The sequence below is a fragment of the Trachymyrmex septentrionalis genome, unplaced genomic scaffold, assembly GCF_001594115.1.
Source record: "Trachymyrmex septentrionalis isolate Tsep2-gDNA-1 unplaced genomic scaffold, Tsep1.0 scaffold62, whole genome shotgun sequence".
In the NCBI taxonomy this organism is placed as follows: domain Eukaryota; kingdom Metazoa; phylum Arthropoda; class Insecta; order Hymenoptera; family Formicidae; genus Trachymyrmex; species Trachymyrmex septentrionalis.
The window spans coordinates 255,626-275,409 of NW_017305800.1; the positions used below are offsets into that span (position 1 = coordinate 255,626).

A 19,784-nucleotide genomic window follows, 5' to 3' on the forward strand; every position below is an offset into this window, starting at 1 on the left:
GCCGAAATTGATTCTCTCGCGATGTGATGCAGGTGTTCCTTCTGCTGGATTCTGCTGCCGGCGTTTTTCCGCGGCGCCGCGGACACCCTCCTCGCGCACCCTGACTTGAGGATGCTCATGCTTCAGTCTCTCTGGGTTTTGCTAGCAATTTTATCGATTTTTATCCTTGTGCTCCCGAGTCTTTGTGTTCGTGAAATTGCAACGTAAACAACTGTTAATTGTACCTGTATTAAAAGTCAGATACGTAATTGAAATTTTTATAATGCCGATATATGTATATAATTTCACAAGCGTACCATTGAATACTTTACTATTATATATCATTGATTTAAATTTATACTTATAATGTTGGAGAAGATCAGGTGGTATGGAACACGTTGGATTTCTTCAAGATTTCATTTTCTTAGAAAAATGAAATCCTATTAAATGTAATATAACATGATATGAAACATTATTCTTCTATTCTTTTAATCACTCTTTGTAATCACTCGTTTAATTGTATTTTTCTAAAAATGGAAATAACCAAGATTTTTACATTTTTAAATGTCATTATCTTGTTCCTGTAAATTGGATAGAATTGTTGATATGGAACAGAAATATTTTTTAAATTATGTTTTCTGATAAGTTCCCCCCTTGTATATTCGATTTTAACACTATCTCTTGCCCCACTTTCATAGCTTTCAATCAATTTCCTAATATAAGTACTTTTCGAAATAGAAAATCGCTCATTTGTCTCTCTTGTATTGTCATTTTCTTATTTCTTAAAAATAGAATCTTTTCATAGCTTATTTTTCAAAATAAGCCATTTCATCAAAATTGATCCTTGATATTCGTCAATTTTTACCACGATGTAAGAATATTCTTACATCGTGGTCAAAATGTAAGAGTTTATATCTAGATTGTAATTTTGATTACGTGATTTATTTTAACGCTAAAAATAAGCGTCAAGCATCAGTATGAAATTAATACCTCAACAGCTATAATAATATCGTATTCTCTTTATCCTTTGTTTATCTTCCCCATATTTATTTCTAACAAAACACAGCCATCAGATGCTCGCTGATTGCTCACAATTGTCCGATATAGCCTGCCACCTCATTATCCAACTATCCGAATGACTCATGAAAAAACAATGTATGAAACAAACAGCTTTATAAAGCAGGAAAGATTTTAAACTTAGTATTTAAAGAATAATAGATACTTTGTATTGAAGAACTAAAAGTGAAATTCGATTTACACCCAGTTCCACAACCCACGGTTAACTCTTAATCAATTCAACTTATTCTTCATCTCTTTCTAATTCTTGAATATAACAAACACAGAATAGAACAATTATATATAATGTTGTATAACAGTTATATAAGTTATGCACATGTTATATACATATTATATATATATTATTTTGTGTTTGCTGAATACATATAGATTCGAAATTAATTAATTATAATTATGTTATTGTATTAACTTATAATTAATATATTATTTTTATAACTTTTTTAAATAAAATATGCATCAAGCATCTATGGTTGATATTAACGTAATAATAATTTTTAGCATTATAGTTTGATAGGAATAGGATAGAAGTATATAATTGTTGGTTAAATTATTTCAGTCTGTTTTCAATTTGTTTTTTCGTTCAATATTTCTATCCTTCGAATATTTTCAATTCAGTTAAACACTGTTAAACACGCTACATTATTTAATTTAAAGTTCTCGAAAATATTTCCTTGCGATTTAAGTTTTTGCAAAATTCATTAGATCATGAGAGAGAATTCAAAATTAATTAGATTAAAAATTTAGAAATTATCTTAGCTTATAATTTGTCACGTCTTCAGATAAGTACTTTAACAAATTATTTATCTAAACGCATGTTTGTGACCTATATATAGATATTTAATTGATTTTACATGCTTTTTTTCGCGCGCAATCTTTATATTTATATATATTTATATATATTTAATTTAATAATATTTAATTTAATTTTCTAAAGACTGTAATAGATTGAGTCTTATCTTCTAAAGAATGATCTTTTAATTATTTCAAGCGTATTTTGGCGTATCTGTTTAGTTATGAATTCATCATTCTTTTGAATCATCATTAATTTTATGTTCAAGCTCTAAGAAATGTTCTGCATTTGTCTCATATATTCTACTTTGCTATTGATCTTAGCTCTTAGCCTTACCGAAAGAAATGGAAACATATGAGGGCTTAGATTCTTCTAGCATCTTGAAGATATCAGGTCACAATATATATTTAGCGCACTGCAGACAAACCATATGAATGAAACAAAATAAGTGAACAAGAAATCATGAATCTACATACTTCCGTTTGTATTTTTTTTCACACTATCATCCATAAATTCTAACTGCACCCATTATTCGCGTGTCGCACATATGTACGTATCCCAGAGTGGGATCGTGCGAGGAGCGTTCAGAATGGCGTGTAAAAACCAAGTCGAGCCCGATCTCGCGCGGTCGCTGGACGGCGACAGATGAGGACCTACTGCCGTCGGTCGGCGATGACGACGGTGTTCGGCTAAAGTCCATCGATCACCCTCAAATCTTCGGCGAGGGCGAGATCGAGGTCTGTACGACGACGTGCCGTGAATTGCCTTGGCAACCAGCCGTCAAAACATTGTGTACGTTAATAACGTCGACGAAGCGCGATCGGGAGAGCCGTCCGGCCAGTCACTCGGTGCCCTGTGAATCATTCTACCCTGCGACGACGACCGCGACGACGTTGGACAATCGGTTGGGAAACGATTGGAGAACGTCGGGTCCGCGACTGAGAGATGGTCTCCGGCATGAAATCCGCTCGGTATCATCATAATCCGGGATGTAGAAGCTGACGTCAACGAGAGTGCGACTCCATCGGGAACCAACGCCTCCGGGTCGCCGACGAAGCATGAACGTAGGGAATCCCCGGATCGTTTGTCTCGCGCTCACCGTCATCGCCTTCTTCCAAAGAGGTCGGTGGACGATTAGATACCGAAGTAGTTGCGATCTTGCGAAAATAGGCAATCGCAATCTTTCTTAATAACGAGATCTAAAGAGTGGGTACGGTGGGCTATCTGCGAATCTCGCGCGAACGAGATCGATAACCGGATTGCACACATTGCTTTGGAGGACAAGTTGTTAACGCGCGACGTGTATAGTTCGTGCTGTTTGATATATAAAAATAGCTTGCTTTGGTGCCGCTCGAGCTCCGAGACCACCTTGTAGATCACAGATCTCTCCTCGAGAGAAAAATTCCCTGACGACATACAAATTCTTTAATACTCACTCCTTATCAATGGCAAGTGAAGTTTTGATTTTCTAGAACAAAACGTCCAAACGAGAGATGTCAGATTATCAATTTATTATTTATCGCATTCTTCATTTCCTGATGATGTAAAAATTCCTAAAGGGATGCTGAAGTGACCAAATTATCGATATTACGTATAAAAATTTCCGAATTGATTAAACAGATTCAAAAATCCTTTTACAGGATTAAAATAGACGCAAAATTAGAAGGTGATGCAGTGGGCTTTATACTAAAATTTAAAAAAAATTAAAAACTTAATTAACTTTTTTTTCGATTTTAGTATAAAGTCCACTGCACCATTTTTCCTAATATTGCGTCTACTTTAATCTTGTAAAAGGATTTTTTTTATTTTATTCAGTTAATTCGGAGATTTTTATACGATTATAATGTCGATAATTTGATCACTTCAGCATCCCGTTAACGTTCGTTCCTATCATTGACAAATGAAATTTTGTATCTAGAATAAAACGTTCGAGTAAACGAGATATGTCCCAAACAGAGATATTAGATTGCCATAGTATTATTTAGTATTATTTATTGCATTCTTAATTCCCAGATGATACAAAAATCTTTATCACTTATTGCTTCTTATCATTGACAAATTTTATATCTAGGACAAAACGTTGGAGAGATGTTTCTGCAAATGCGAGAGATGTCAGGTTGCCAAGTTTTATTTACCGCACTCTTTTTCGTTTCATTTTACGAGTGCAACTTGCCTGTTCTGCAGGGTGGGCCATCGACTGTTTCAAGTGTGTCTCGATCGATGGCGACAACAAACCCTGCGATGACCCATTTCACAACAATGGGAGCCGCGCTTTCTTGGAGTCGCCCTGCTTAGGGGGTAGGAAAGGCCGGGATGGCCTCTTCCCAGCGACCGCTTGTCTCAAGATTGCCGGCGTATATGGTAATAAATCCAAGTTACCGTGACATGATATACTATTTTTATTTATTTTTTTTAATATCTTTATTATGTTAAAATCGACCGTCTTTTACAGAAATCCAATTTAAACCCGAAATTAATAATTAATCACTTATACCTTCTAGTATTAAATCTCATTAAGAGAGGAGAATTTCACATTGATAAGTACGTTAAACTGTATCTTAATCGACTTGACAATTCATTGACTTGGCCAATTTAATAAATTACTGGAAATTACTTATTTTGTACTTAAATTAATTATTTTTATTATTATTCGATACTAGAAATTATTTCTTTTTAATTAAACTGCTTTTTTTAATATTCAAAATAAATAATTAATTAATTACTATCATTCGGTATTGAATTTTTGTAAGAAGTGAGAATTTCGTGTTGACAAGTATATTAAATTGTATCTCAATTGACTTGACGGCTCAGATGAATCCGGTGTGACCTTGATGGTGAGGGGTTGCGCGTTGGACAGCGGAACCCTGACAACGGACTCCGAGATTATCAGGATGTCCCACTGCGGTGGTTTCTACTTCGATGACAAGTAAGACAAGCTAAAAACCGAAGTAATAGATCGTATGTCGAAATTTATTATTTTTAAACATTCACGAATATACCTCGTAGGTACGTGCGCGGATGTGTGCAATCTTGCAGCGATGCGGACGCGTGCAACGCGTCATCGAGGAATCTCGCGCCGCTGATCGCCCTTGTGTTGCCGATTCTCGCGGGACTCGCGTGAATCCATTTACACTCCGCGACGCGAGTGCGATCAGACGTTTTTTTTTTCGAGAACTGGCCGATTTGGATTTGCAAAATTCATCGTTAATGCTGAAAATCTACAGCACACGTTATGAGCGTTGTAGATTTTCAACGTTAACAGTGAATGCGGGATTAGAAGAGATCGACGGACAACATTGAGAAATTACAACAGCGAGCGCGTTGTAGTGGTTATTAACGATGATCTTTCTTATTAAATCTTATAATACGATGCATTAAGCAGACCACATAGTGAATATACTGCCAGATTTTGATTAATAAGCTATAGTCTCTCTCATTATTTTCAAGCAGCAATCCACGCGCCATTTACTCTAGCTATCACTGGTTATGTATGTGCGATACATTGATTGTAATTACAGCTTCATATTGCTTCATATCAATAAAGCAGACTTTGAAATTGTTAAATGAATCCTCTTATTCTCTAGCCGGTACTCATAATCTGTTCTTATTTTAAGATCGTCTTGATATCGAAAGATATTAATTAATGTGATTGGCTTATCACATCTTAAGAATGTACTTACTTAAGATAATCTTAAATATAATAACCGACTATGAATACCGACCTTTGTCCTTTTTCTTGTAAGAAATATGCAGACAATTTCAGACAGCGCAATAAGCACCATCGCTTTTTGTTTTATTTAAATTAACCACCTACTTCTCTAACTCTCTCTCTGTCTTTCTCTATTATTTTGAACGATTGACACGACTGCTTCAGTTTTAATTCGTGAAATTTTTATGGCAAAGTATAAATTTTAACAGCAATGATCGATCATGAAAAACCGAATATCCAATATCTCCGATCAATTTATAAATCTTTTGTGGCGAGCCGCTTATTGGATCTGGGAGACCATCGAGCTCATTCTGATCATCATATTTGATTGCTTAGCGAGGCTAATTGAACTAGTACTCGTGATGATGAGATTAATATTTCAGGTGACAATAATGCGCTTATATAGTAATTACATTTTAAATATATTATGAATAAGATTGTACATCCATTAATTCGAAACGAAGGTTAAACAGATAAAAATACCTTTTTAAAACTGGAATTAGAGCCGCATTGTCTAATTCATTTCAAGTGATCGGAAGTGTGCAATAAAAAGAATATATATTTATATATATATATATATACATCCTATTTGAAGAAAATCTGAGATAAGAATATTAAAACTGGATTTTTAGGTGATCTGCTTCGTCCGAGATTTGTGTATCGACACGATGCAGACCTTCGCCAATGTTTTTCGAGGAATCGTTAATGTCATTAGCAACATCAGCTGTGATGACGTCGAGGACTTCGCTTCTGCCTGCATTGTCATTGCCTTGTGTACCGGGGCCGTTAAAATGTTCATGAATCTTCTTAAGAGGGTATATACCAAATATTTCGCGATAATCATTATTGTCAACAATGGCTGACGATTCGCACTCGATAATCCGAAGGGTTAAGAGTCGCTCGCAAATTAGTAAACAATCGCACTTATCAGTTTTGAGCTCTACAGAAAGTACATTAAAAAATTGTTATTTTTATGTCTTATATCCGAGATATCCAAATTTTTAACGATCCAAGTTTCAAAGAATATAATTCCATTTTACTTTCCAATCAAAGTCAAAACGGGACTTCCCGCACTTAAAAAATAAAAAAGGAAAAGTTTTTTCTAATTTAAGTTACTTTGTTTATGCAACAATTATCAACATTTTTTATAAGATAAAATATATCTTAAGAATACGTCTCGTTTTGGCCGATACTGTTCCCCATTGCCATCACTATATTGTGCGATCGCTTGCAAATGTGGTACCCTGCTTTTTAGAATCGTCAAACAAGGCGAAGTGCAGGTACATTAAATCGTTCGTGTGCATGTCTCGCAAGGAATACCGCTGCCGTCGGTGTGACATGGGAAAACTACGGTGCAAAAACCAGGTAAACTACTTTGTAGACTACTCTTGCGACTGGTATCAATCGAGATCTAGAGATCCGCGCGTGGTCGCATGGTGCATTATCTGGTTTTTGATCCGACAGAACGTCGCGTTAAACATTCATTTAACGCGGACGTTTTCAACAGCTCTTTGTTTATATTTTACATATAAATGCAAAACTTACCCAACGGCGAGATTATTTCATCATAAGAGTCATCGGAATGCAGAAAAAATAGACTTATTGCTGTGATTTAAAGATTACAAACTTGAAGATATGTACCGCGATTTCTTATTTTAAAAAACGACCGTTTGTATTCAATGCTTTGACACATGTGATTGATTTCAATGTCATATCGATACTTCAGAATTCTCACACGAAGCTGTTCAATATGTTTGGGCAACACGTGACGCAAAGCGACAATAATAACAATCCGACGGCGAGGAGTCACAGCCAGGATGCGTGTCTTTGCGCGAGAAAGACGGGCGGGAGGCCAAAGAAACGAAATAACAGGCGATATCGATCAACGTCATAAAAGAATAACTGATATAATTATGTAAGATTTTCTTTGTGAAATACGAATATCTCTATAAGATATAAGATATATTTACATAAACGTTTATTATATGTAACAATGTGTAAGGCGCATTTCAAATTTCGTCGTAAAATAGCATATACAATTTACGTCGTATTATGTACATAGTGAAGTATATATAAAAAATTTGTAACATTTTTTTACATACCGTTTTTGCATTGATATAACAATACGTCAAACAATCTAACAAGCATTGTAGAAATTTTTCATGTATATAAGCATGCATCAATTTGTAAAAGAGAGACGTTGGAACGTTTATATATATAGAAAAATACATTGCTTTTTTTAAAAAAAAAAAAACGCATCTGGAAACATGCGCAAATCTCTGCTTTCGCACATTGATAAACATTTAAATGCGTGGGATAACATTTATAAATTATAAAATCTTACGCTAGAGAGTCATGGGAAACGTCGTAGTTATAAATAAAAAGATTCGACCTACAATGAGGTTCGATAATACTTTCATTGTCCTATTTTTAACTTAAATATATTTAATCAGAATGAAGAGTAATCTTCGTGGATTGCATTGGGCAGTTTAATCATTGATGATGGTGATGACTAAATTATGTTCCGGCCAAGAAAATGTCTTTGGCAATTGGATCTATAATAAGATATATTAAAACGTATATAAAATATTCAGCAATCTCAACATCGATTTGTTCCAAAATAATTAAACAAGACTTCCTAAATGGGTATCATTGTTTTAAAGCAATCTCACACGTTGTTACCTTATCTGGCGCGTTCAGAACTTGAAACTCTTCGGCCATTTTCTCGGACAATTCTTCCGAGAGGAGTACCTGCAGCCACGGTCCTTGAACGACGTACGGCTTCTCTTTGGACACAAAAGTGCCCGTAACAGACGGCGCGACTATCGTAACAGCCGAGTGGGACAATATAGATTTGAACGTGAAATGCCTCCCATGCATCACACGACCTCTGCAATATCAATATTACATTATTCATCGAACGTTACTGTTGCAACTCTGCCACACGAATTTCAATTCTATCATGACTAACTTTATTGCCAACGGTAATAACGAGCCAGCTTCAAGATTGAACGTTAGATGTAGTCCGGGCAAAGCTTTAATACTATTTTCAGAGACGTTGGCGTCCTGCTGCTCACAAGGCGACAGTCTCTCTGTTTTCACGATCGGCTTCACGTCCTCGTCGTCATCGGAATCGTCCCTTTTCTCCCTGTATCTCTCCATGCTTCTGTCGTTTGTTATTTGCACCCACCTACGTCCAAATAATACGCATATTAGATTAGAGATAGAGATTAAGATTGAGATTGAAATTAACTAGAAGAAAGGAAATTAATATCAAATTTAATAAACTTACTTTGCTTTGATCAAATTCAATCTCAATCTTAATCTCTAATCTAATACAGGCACCAGGCTATGGTCTTAAATTCAAATTTCTGATTCTATCGATCAGTTGTCATCACTTACCAACATTTGGCAGACACACCGCTAGTATTTGACCCATCTCTCTCAATGCCGCACTGTATTTTCTCAGCTATGGAAGGATCATCCTCCATAGCAGAATGCATTCTTCTCATGTCGGTGACTAACCACGGGCCACAACCTCTAGCGCTTCTTAATAGATTAACCACACCCAGACCGTGCCAGTGTTGAGCTGCCTGTAGTTCCTCAGAAGTAACGCCGACGATTTGAACAAACGAGACCTATTTCCAACAATAAAGGATCACAATGCAACTCATTTTCGCTTCAAAGCAGATTCTCTTTTTTTATATTTAATTCGCAATTTAGAGCTAAATAATAAATATAATATGGCTAAGTTATAAATTTTATTTATCTGTAAAAATTTTAATGAGTCTGAAAATCATTAAATCATCATGGCCCATATTTTAGGAATACGGGCTCGAGCCTTTTGTACATACATCGCCGTGGGGTGTCGAGATTGACGTCGGAAGCTGCGGGTCCTGTCCCATCAAAATCTGTTTGATACAACCGTTTCCACCGTCCAGTGGAGCATGCCAAGAGACATGGTCGCCCGGCATCAACGTATTCCCAGAATTGAAAACATATTTGGCCAATTGCTGCATCACGTTTGCCGGCCACGTGGGCGGCGTCGTCTCGCCCCTTTCACGAGCCAGACGAAAGGTCAACTCGAATCCAAATCCGCTGGCGCGGCCTGAGCCAGGTTTAGGATGCAATCGGCCGTCGCCGTGTAAATCGGACAGTCCTAAACTGCGTTTAAATAAACAAGAGTATAATGTAAATAAGTGTTTCTGTTTACCACGCGCGTTTTTTTTTTATTATGCTCTTATTTTTAAAAATAATTTCTGAATATTTCTGAATAGATGAATGAAGGGAATATTAAAAAAAATATTACATGCAAAAAAGAAAGACTTAACGATATCTTGCGTGCAAAAAAGTACGTAGACTTTCCGTCAATGGCAAAGTATAATTAGCCGGCGCAGACGAAAAAGGGGAAGTCCGGCGCTTCTATTTCCGACTCCCCGCGATTTAAACGACTCTGTTCCTCCTGCACCCTACACACTCTATATATAGAGAAGCACGGAGTAGTATTAGGACAGCTGTCTGAAATTGAAGAAGCGAGGGTCGCCGGCGCGAAGAAAAAAGGGAAAGGAACCCGCACCCTTTGGCGGAAGATCATTCGTCATTCCGCACACAAATTCCAATGAAACATCGGAATGAAACAGTAGCATCTACATATCGCGCATCTGCCATAGTTTGTATTCACTTAAACTTAACAAACACGCAAGTCTTAAATTATATCCCTTATTTCATACAAGCGGATCTTAAATAATACATTAAGACTCAGTTTCACAACTCATAGTTAACACTTAACTGAGGTTCAACTTATTTCTCATCTCTTTCCAATTCTAACATTAGAAAAAGATGAAGAAGTTGGTTCTTAAGTTAAATCTTAAGTTAAACTGTGAAACTGAGTCTAAATCCTAAATAGAAAAATAAAAAAAAAATCTGACGTTAAAACTGTTATATGAGTTACTTTAATTTTGAACAGTCCAAGTGTCAAAGAATATAATCCCCTTTTACTCCCTAATTGGGACCAAAACAGGACTTTTCCTGCATTTAAAAAGTAAATAAATAAGAAAAATCTTTTCCAAGTCATCTTGTTCTATGGATGCATTTAAGAGAAAGATTTGAAAATGTAACCCCCTCCTGCTGAAATTTGTGATTAAAAGTTATAATTAGAAAATTTAATATTTTCCTATTCTCAAATCAAAAACAAGAAGAAAATATTCTAAATTCAAAAATGTTCAAAATTCATTCCATAAACACAATTCATTATTTCAATTTATTAACTAAAAAATTGCTGTTTATCTGTGATAACAGAATTGAATAAATTTTTATAAGATTATTTCTTATAATCCTTAAATTTTAAATAAAACTGCGGCAATAAATTGCTTGCTCCAGATCTTTAGATTCTAGTCGCACAAGCTGAAATATCCTGTGAATAGATCTTAAATTTGACACTAATGTAAACATATTCTCACCTGATGTAATGCCAATGTGGAGGTACTCCGAGATCGGGATATCCTGAATTGGCGTACATACTGATATAGTCAAGGGGATCAGGTCCTCCTAACCTAAAGGAAAAACTCAAGTCAGCTGACAGGATATCCGGTTTTACATATGTAAAAGGGGAGGCTAAATATAGTCGTTGTAATCGCCTTTTCTCGCGAGGGAGGAGTGGAAAAATTGTGTTCCCATGCTTCTCAGAGAAGCGTATCTCTCGTAACGATTTAAAGCAATTTCAGTGCGTTGACTCGATAAGAAAATTGATACAACGCTTTGCAGGAAATTCTATCATTCTACTCGATAGTCAAAAAATAATAGAGAAAATTATGCACGAAACAACATTAACCAAATAAAATAAAATAAATTAAACAATAAACGCAATTAAGAAAATAATTGTTAAAAGGCTTCAAAAGACATAAAATTAATTAATCGACTATCTAACAGGACATCAATCACCACATATCCAAATATCCAAGCCACCTGTGACTCTCGGGTTCTTACCAATATTTCACGATCGCCGTAACTGTCAGCGGATTGCTCTGGTCCGGGTAGATCTGCTTGCAGAGGCTGTGCAAGGCGTCCAAGCCTGGAGCTCGTGGCGACGGCGGCGGCGGTGGCAGCGGGATCTGGGCCGGTTGACCCGGTAGAAAACACCTCGATAACTCCTCGCGTTCGCGCATATTCACGCCGTACATAAAACTCCGATGGTGCACGCTGAATATACCCGCCTTTGTTTACCCGCAACGATCGCCAATGCTCACGCACGGAATACACGATTCACGAACACACCAGCGGGAACAGCACTGAACAGAACTGACAAACAAAAGCGTGATCGACCCCAGCGCGTGTAACGTAGACGGGTGATACGCAGGCGAATGGGAATCGACCTCGAAAGCAACGCTTTCTATAGGAGTTTAAAGTTACTAAGCTGTCAGCGGTGTCAGCTGGTGTCAGCTGGTGGAGCCCACTGTGTTTAAGATAGAGCGCCTGTTCCTTCTTAGCAGAATTTCTGAAAAAATTTTTTAGAACACTTCTCAAGCGGGACAACAAGTCACGATAGCGTCGAAATGACATTAAAATGAATTGGAAATGATTGAAAAATGACTTAATGATCATTCTGGAGTCATTTTCACATCATTTTGATATTGTAATGACTTGTTCTGTTTGGGCGATCTTCAGACTTTTTAGAAATTAAAATACTTTTCAAAAATGCCGATAAAATTTATACGTCTTTTCTAAAATTTTTTATACATATGAATTCTGGTATTCCAAGATTTCCAAGGTTAAAGTTTTTTTTAGCTGAATTCCATGCATTCTATGGTTCCTTTTCAAGTTAGAGAGAAAGAAAGAGGAGAAAATCTTCAAAAATTCAAGTAAAAGAACCTGTTGGATATCTTGGAATATTTCAAAAATTCACATATATGAAGATACTTTCAATAATTTGTACTGAAAAATCTGAAAAATTTTCTGAAAAGTTATTCAAATATTCTGGAAAATTATACACACACATTTTTTATACGTCTTTTCTAAAATTATTTCTCGTTTAATTTTTCACAATCTTTATTTAAACTATACATAGCTCTTGATCTTTTATCGTGATCCATAAATCACAATGGAAACAGTTGTAAATAAATAGGCAATCGTTTGGCAGAAAAAGCAGTTTTGCAACTATGTAAAATTCTTTAATAATTCCAGGTTCTTTTACTTGAGAGCGAGTCCTTTAGAGTTTCCCATTAGATTTAAATACCTATATAAATCATGTTAAAAAAAAATCTTACAAAAATCTAAACCTGTTTCTGCTGAATGCAACTTTTGACTTGACAGATAATGATCGCGTTGGATCGGAGCGACCAAGCGATCTATATAAAACGATCAACAATGCCATCATTTTTATCCTTCTCTCGATACCTCGATCATCGATGGTCCATTGACATTCCATTGCTGATCACGTCATTTCACGGCCTTTTTCTAGAAGCTTCTCAGATGCGCCACTGAACTTCTCGACCGGCGCTCCTGCTATTCTCAGTTTGTGAATCGGAGTAAATCAGTAAACACCAGGTGGTGTCCCGAGTCCCGAAAGGGACGAATATCTCGTAGGAAAAAAGGCGAAGGAAGAAAAGAAGGAGGAGTAGTAAGGAAAAGGAGAAGTAAAACGCGGAGATCATTACCGCGTGCCAGCACTGGCTATTACGGTGCTTGCTTCGGGTACACGTCCGTGGTGTTTGCATACGGCATATGCCAGTTCGCAGCAGCCTCGGCGGCCGGCAGCGTGAGCAGCGGATCTGTGCGCGCAAGCGTGACACGGGATTTACAGTATGGCGGAGCGCAGGAAAAACAGGAAGCGCAAAGATGTAAGCGTCGCATATGGACGAAAAATCGTACGTCGCGATCGGCCGGCGCTAAACGCGACTCGCACTCACCGTGCGCGATCGCTCTCGATCTGTCGATTTGCGAAACGTGTCATCGCTGATCCGAGTGACGTAGACAGATCTCGAGATATTTCTTACGATTCTCCCGTTCAGGGTCACGGAACACGAATTTACAGCGCACATTTCCCCTCGTGTTCGTCAGATTTCAGGCGGACGCACGTCCCTGCGTCCTTTCCCTGCTGAAGTTTTTTTCATAAACCGTCTAACGTCGTTATTGTTTTTGTAACAGGAAGTAGCCAGTCTGGATACTAAAGGCGCTCAGGACAAACCGTCCAAGGAAGAGTACGCGGTAGCTAAGTGGATCCGCAATAATGTACCGTCGAAGAAGACCAAGTTCGATAGGACTCACAATGTGGAATACTTCACTGGGTCGCGTGCAATCGATGCCCTATTGGAAAATTCACCCTGGAGCACGGTGTTCGAGAACCGTGAGCAGGTCTCTCAATTCTTGGACTTGATGCTCAGGCACAAGTTCTTTCACAGAGCCAAGAAGGTGGTGATATCGGAGGAAGAACTTAACAAAATGCGGGGCATTAAGAAGAAGACTACGAAGGAGGACAAGAAACCCACAGATAAGGAAGATTCCAAGGAAAACAAAGATGCGGTTGTGGTGAAGGAAAAAGAAGAGAAAGGCGAAGAGAAAATTGACGAACGAAAGGAACATAAGAAAAAGCCAAAAGTAAGCGTAAACGTTCACTTGTGTCGCTAAAATTCTCTTCTTTTATCTCTTTGTAAGTGACATGTTTTGTTTTCAGGTGAGACTAGAAATGCACATGGAACAGTACTTTGTGGATTGTAATGATGCGTATGTGTGGATATACGAGCCGATTCCTGTGTATTATTGGTTCTTTGGTACGCTTGTAGTCTTAGGTGCAATAGGAGTCTGTCTCTTCCCACTGTGGCCCTTAACTATCCGTCACGGAGTTTACTATCTAAGTGTCGCCGCTGCGGGATTTCTCGTATTTATATTAGCACTGGCTATCATTAGAATGATTGTATTCTGTCTTCTATGGGTACCCACGTTGGGTAGATGTCATCTATGGCTGTTACCTAATCTAACAGCCGACGTTGGCTTCTTTGCATCCTTCTGGCCATTATATCAGGTTAGCAGTTGATTACGTTCCTTTATCGGCAGTGGCAAATATTTAAATTTATGGTGCAAAAATCTTTACAGTATGAATATTATGGTCCTACGTCGGACGGCGATAAGAAGATCAGCAAAAAGAAAAGAAGGAAAGAGAAAGATTCTGATTCCGAAGATGCGCCATTAGTTCAGTAAGTTTTGAGATTCATATTTAATAAGACATTTTAATATAATATGTATTGCTATGATTCTATATTTGTATATTCTTAGAGAAGAGAAAGAACCTGTAGCAACGGAAGCGTCTAACGAGGAGTTAGCTTTACCTAGCGAAGAGAGGAAAACTTCGTCTGATTCAGCCGAAGGAGAAGACGGCAGTGAGGAAGGTTCGGAGAGCGAAAAATCTAATACGAGTCGAGATTTCGTTATGGTTTAAAATGTGGAAACCGGCAGTAGATAGTTTCATGTTTACTGGGACAAACAGCTGTATTAATTATCGCATTAATCATCACTGAAATCGATATATCCTTGCGGTTAATTCGAATGTCGAATTCGATGCACGAATCTAAGAAACAGACCGTAGCAGATTCTCCACATTTATTGCATTTAAGGATACGATCATGGACGAGTGGGAAAAATCGCTTGTGACTTTTGCATGGACAGAATTTCCCGTAACTGACGTGAATGTAAAGTATTGTCTCTAAAAAAAAAAAAGCGTAAGCGTGATATAAGGCATATTTTATTCTATACATATATAAATATCTATATAAACATTTGTGTGTACAATGAAGAAATCGTATTAGGTGTAATTTCGTTATCAATTTCCGTTGAATAAATTATGGTACTGTTCGAAGTCTTCAATCTATCTCAATGCGATCAATGTCTACCGATAATGTAGTTAATATGCACCGAGTTCTCTCCGTTAGGTATAATCTTTAAATTAGTTCTAGGGAGAACTAATTTAGCTGGAAGAGAGGGAATCTTTACGGGTACAGAACTTGACGTTTTCTTCGTTGTTCGGCGATTTAGCGCGAGTTCCTTTTTAGCAGAAATTAGACCCGATTTTACAAATAAATGTATATTCCGAGTTTAATACAGATAATTTATATTTTTATGCGAAATTTCCAATAATAATTATTGTTATTATTACTATTATTATTATATTATTACTTTTACGATCATTATTATACGATTATCAGGATCTGTAGGTCTTGTGGATCCGCTCGTAATTTATCTATATGGAAATAAAATAAAATAAAATAAAGCGTTATATATCTATTAAATGGTCATTATCTTGACCTGCAATCCCACGTTAGATTAATATTGATTGGCCTTGAATGTCATCTTCTGCAGCATCGCGTTGCACATAGCCGCGTAAGGATTCAGAGCGACCAGTTGCGATTTAGCGAAGCTCGAACCAGCTTTAGCCGCACGGGCGAAATCTTCCCTGGCCTTATCATCTTGCTCCATCCAACGATAAAGTGCACCGCGTTGACAGAGTGCTTGGATGCCTGCCCTTCCTTTGCCTTCGCTCAGTTCAACCGCCAGATGCAGATCCTTTAATGCCTCTAAATAACAGATTGAGTGATAATCAAGTGTGTACAATTCTCTTCTCTAAAAATTTGTACAGAAATTCATTATTGCAACTAAAAATACCTTTGTGTCGATTCGCCAAACGTAAAGCTTGCGCTCTATCGTTTAAGATTGACGGCGATTTAGGTGCCTTCTTCAATGCTTGGTCGAAAAGCCGAAAGCATTCGTCGAAGTTCTTCGCTTCCGCGCAGACTATCGCCTTCTTTATGAGGTCCAATACATCCGATTCTAAGCGATCCTCCTCGAAGACATCCGTCTCTTCTTAATGAAATATTGAAAAAGATGTGTGTATTATGCATAGCGTACATAGAAAGATATTTATAATTGACACTCCAAATATTTCAATTGTTTCCCATTTTAGAAGAAAATAAAAAATTTCCCAGTTTTATCATGGAAACGTAAGAATTTTTTTGATACATTGTAGTAAAACATTAATATCATTTATATTTTTTTAATGAAACCATATGATTTTTCTTACATAATATGATTCTTCTAATCATTCTGTATATAATAATATAATGGAATTTTGCCTGTTTTAATTGCAGATTGCAGACATAAAAATAATTATTGTTTACATGTCACAACCCAACATCTAAATACTTAACTCATGAAATATTAATTTTTTTCGATTTTTTTTTATTACTCTTACAAAATAATTAGCTTAATTAATTAATACGAAGAAAAAATACATACAGCTACTTTTAAGAGAAACTATGCAATATATGAATATTACATAATTATTATGTGTCTATATTTATTTCGATATGACACACTGCAGTTTATAAGAAATTGAATGACAACGAAAAAATTTCTATATAATTTTATTCATTCTGCAGACCGTAGCCTTGAAGATACAACAACAAGAAACTTTATCTGTTCTCACATCGTGCAGTTCCCTGCATATTCATGATGATCTGAATGTCTCGCGTGAGAATGGCTCGCGCCGGAATATACTTCGCTTCAGACGAATGCGGTTACCCGCGGGCTTTAAGCGTTCACAGATTTTTCGAACGATCTGAGAAGTTTGCGGTTTGAATCGTGCCCAGCTAGTGTAACAAGTGTCTCGACTACATCATCATTAAGACTGAATGGGAATCTTGCCTTTAAATCGCGCTTCACAGATAAGAATTAATAAAAGGATCGTAGACAATATATTCTTCAAAATTAAATTGCACTTAAAATTTATAAAGAAATTCTAATTCGTATTTTTTGACTAATTATACATAATAATAACTTTATTACTATTTATAACATCTCATCGTAAAAAGAAAGTTTGTCATTTTAAACATTCTGATAGATATGCTCTTAATAATTGCGGAAAAAAATGATGTATTAATAGCATTATTTTGCCGACGGCAGTCAAATTGAAAATATCTTATTAACTACTTACTGTTAATTCGATAACAGTATTAATGAAACAAATACGCCATGCTCTTGTTTTAATATTAAAAATATTTATTTTTAGACTATGATAATAAACTATTTCACATATTTTGTTTAATATTTGTGTGTGAGTGTGTGTATGTGTGATTTCCAATTTTTTTCAGAAAATTGTAATAAAATCCATATTATTCTCAAATACTAATAAATCGGAAAACAATCAATAATATATTATATACTATATTAATAATAGTTTTCAATTAGACTGCAATTAAATAATGCTGTTAACACAACATTAATTTTCCGTGTACTATATTATATTGTCATTAACTACGTACCAATCTTCTGGAAAATCGAGAAGTCTAAAAAATCGGACGGACCGAGCGATTGAAACGGATCGAAGATCGTATTCAAGACAGCCTTATCACCTTCGCTCAGACTCTCCATGATGTCGACTGAATCTCAATATTTCCATCGCGTTCGATGGAAACTCGTTTCTGTTTATCTCAATGTGAGTTAATCACATTGCGTCATAGATTAAATAGATCCGAAGAATGTCGTCCAACTAGCATGTCGTAAATACATTGTTAGATATGAAGGAGTACGGTAATCCAATTCCCTGAGGTAAAATTTCTAAAAATTTAGCTATAATAACAAATTTGAAAATAATTTTGTTAGACTATATCCAAATAATTATACATATAGGACGCTGAAACTGGTTGCGAAAATGTCAAAGCTTTATGCATTATTTTCAAAGTTATATCTATCTAAATTTTTTAATGCTTTGGCAAAATCATTTCCGTGTACGATATAATTTGACATTATGAATGTAATATGGATTAGTGGCAGAAATTCTACTACACACACGGATACAATGTAGAATCATATAAATTTTTCAGGATACATTCTACTTTACAGAAAAGGCTCATGGAACCGTTTTTATCCTTGTTGTTTATCAAATGTTAAACAAAGACAAATAATCCTCGCGAGCGTGTGAATGTCAAACGGACCTCCAGCGATCGCTGTTCAGCCACTTGAACGATTACGCAAGTATCAAGCAACGCAAGAACGGATATCAATTCCAATTAATTCCGGCAAGAAGCCAGGTATTGAACGTCAATAAATCCTCGAGCAGGATTTTCAGGAATGCCACACTCGTGATGCAACATAGTTAACGACCTCGTCGCCGAAGGGACAAAAATCCGACTCTTAATCATGATTAATTCATTTACATTAACATTTGACTTTTAATTAACTTATCCCGGTTCCGTGGATGAGTCCACCATGAGTCCACCATGAGTCCACCATGCGAGTCCAACAACTCGTTACGCCATACAAAAATTATTAGCCGAGCGAAGGCATCGCGGGTGTCATTAATTTCGGGAATCCCTCATAAATTATGCTTGACGCGAGCAAGGCATATATCCGGGAAATTGCCGGCTGGGCGTCTAATCGCTATATATTTCTCATAGATCGTCGTAACAGTAAACGCGCGATTTGACGCGCGGTGAGGCGGATTATGCCTCACTCGCGCAATTCGACGGGACGGGCGTAACCGCGTGAGAGACGACCGGGAACGAGTCTCGAAGCCGGTTTTCGACGAAAATCGACTACGGGACTCCACGGGACCCGTTTCTTCATCATTAACCGCGCGCGCCCGCGCGCGAGTGCTTGCTCGCGAAGGTTCGAAGCGCGCGATTTTTCACGATTCCTGGCGTTGCCGTAGACTCCGTTACCGTTACCAGGGGACTGTTAAACGGCCTCGTCGTCCAAGCGGGCTTTCCCACGGGTAGAGTGGATCGCGAAGAAACGGGAGGACGTTGAGGGTTTTCCTTCATTATGAAAGCCAAAGCGTGGCCGGTGAACTTCACGAATGAGCCGTTCGTTTCAGGACTATTTGACTCGAAGATGACCCGCGATCATGAGATATTGCCTCTCATCGCAAGGACGATATTGCTTGGTTTATTGCTTTTAGGATTTTAGGATTGGTCTTAACCCTAAAATAGTCTTAATCCTAAAATTCAGCCAATGAAATTCTTTCACAGATTTTAATTAGGATCAATTAAGACTGGCAGCCCTATTGGCTGAATTTCAGGATTTTAGGGTTAAGACCGAAGAGGGGCATGATCTCGGCGAATATAAAGTAACTTTTATAGAGACAATATACAAAGAGTGGCTAACGCAGACCGAATCGCAGGAAACAAAACCTCTATGGGAGGCGAAATGTAAAAGAGGTATTTATGCTTCTTTTACGTTTCGTTG

At 37.0% G+C, this 19,784-nt stretch overlaps 5 protein-coding genes across 8 annotated transcripts; 3 read left to right on the forward strand and 2 right to left on the reverse strand.

Annotated features, from left to right (window-relative positions):
- Positions 1-2,443: 2,443 nt before the first annotated feature.
- Positions 2,444-5,304, forward strand: LOC108752807. The gene is made up of 4 exons (XM_018493901.1): positions 2,444-2,968; positions 4,031-4,207; positions 4,658-4,772; positions 4,853-5,304. Exons 1-4 carry the CDS (start codon positions 2,905-2,907, stop codon positions 4,965-4,967), a joined length of 471 nt encoding a protein of 156 aa, XP_018349403.1. The 5' UTR covers positions 2,444-2,904; the 3' UTR covers positions 4,968-5,304.
- A 344-nt stretch (positions 5,305-5,648) lies between these two features.
- On the forward strand, positions 5,649-9,455 carry LOC108752925. 2 transcript variants are annotated; one of them, XM_018494149.1, is made up of 4 exons: positions 5,649-5,938; positions 6,188-6,370; positions 7,282-7,470; positions 9,381-9,455. In XM_018494149.1, the coding sequence occupies exons 1-3, from the start codon at positions 5,777-5,779 to the stop codon at positions 7,447-7,449; spliced, it is 513 nt and encodes a 170-aa protein (XP_018349651.1). In that variant the 5' UTR covers positions 5,649-5,776; the 3' UTR covers positions 7,450-7,470; positions 9,381-9,455. The 2 variants fall into 2 exon arrangements, with proteins under 2 accessions (XP_018349651.1, XP_018349652.1); XM_018494150.1 differs by lacking the exon at positions 9,381-9,455 and adding an exon at positions 6,811-6,920 and having other exon boundaries at positions 7,282-7,408.
- Positions 7,446-12,996, reverse strand: LOC108752921 (suppressor of fused homolog). The gene is made up of 8 exons (XM_018494144.1): positions 12,948-12,996; positions 11,541-12,048; positions 11,015-11,107; positions 9,410-9,719; positions 8,958-9,193; positions 8,527-8,745; positions 8,238-8,445; positions 7,446-8,110 (listed from the first exon to the last, which is right to left on the reverse strand). The coding sequence occupies exons 2-8, from the start codon at positions 11,732-11,734 to the stop codon at positions 8,045-8,047; spliced, it is 1,326 nt and encodes a 441-aa protein (XP_018349646.1). The 5' UTR covers positions 11,735-12,048; positions 12,948-12,996; the 3' UTR covers positions 7,446-8,044.
- Positions 12,997-13,071: 75 nt separating this feature from the next.
- Positions 13,072-15,672, forward strand: LOC108752922 (translocation protein SEC62). The gene is made up of 5 exons (XM_018494145.1): positions 13,072-13,390; positions 13,698-14,147; positions 14,224-14,571; positions 14,643-14,743; positions 14,823-15,672. The coding sequence occupies exons 1-5, from the start codon at positions 13,355-13,357 to the stop codon at positions 14,983-14,985; spliced, it is 1,098 nt and encodes a 365-aa protein (XP_018349647.1). The 5' UTR covers positions 13,072-13,354; the 3' UTR covers positions 14,986-15,672.
- Positions 15,673-15,678: 6 nt separating this feature from the next.
- On the reverse strand, positions 15,679-18,025 carry LOC108752923 (tetratricopeptide repeat protein 36 homolog). 3 transcript variants are annotated; one of them, XM_018494147.1, is made up of 4 exons: positions 17,861-18,025; positions 16,206-16,403; positions 15,849-16,117; positions 15,679-15,783 (listed from the first exon to the last, which is right to left on the reverse strand). In XM_018494147.1, the coding sequence occupies exons 1-3, from the start codon at positions 17,967-17,969 to the stop codon at positions 15,867-15,869; spliced, it is 558 nt and encodes a 185-aa protein (XP_018349649.1). In that variant the 5' UTR covers positions 17,970-18,025; the 3' UTR covers positions 15,679-15,783; positions 15,849-15,866. The 3 variants fall into 3 exon arrangements, with proteins under 3 accessions (XP_018349649.1, XP_018349650.1, XP_018349648.1); XM_018494148.1 differs by having other exon boundaries at positions 15,679-16,117; positions 16,206-16,400; XM_018494146.1 differs by having other exon boundaries at positions 15,679-16,117.
- Positions 18,026-19,784: the final 1,759 nt, after the last annotated feature.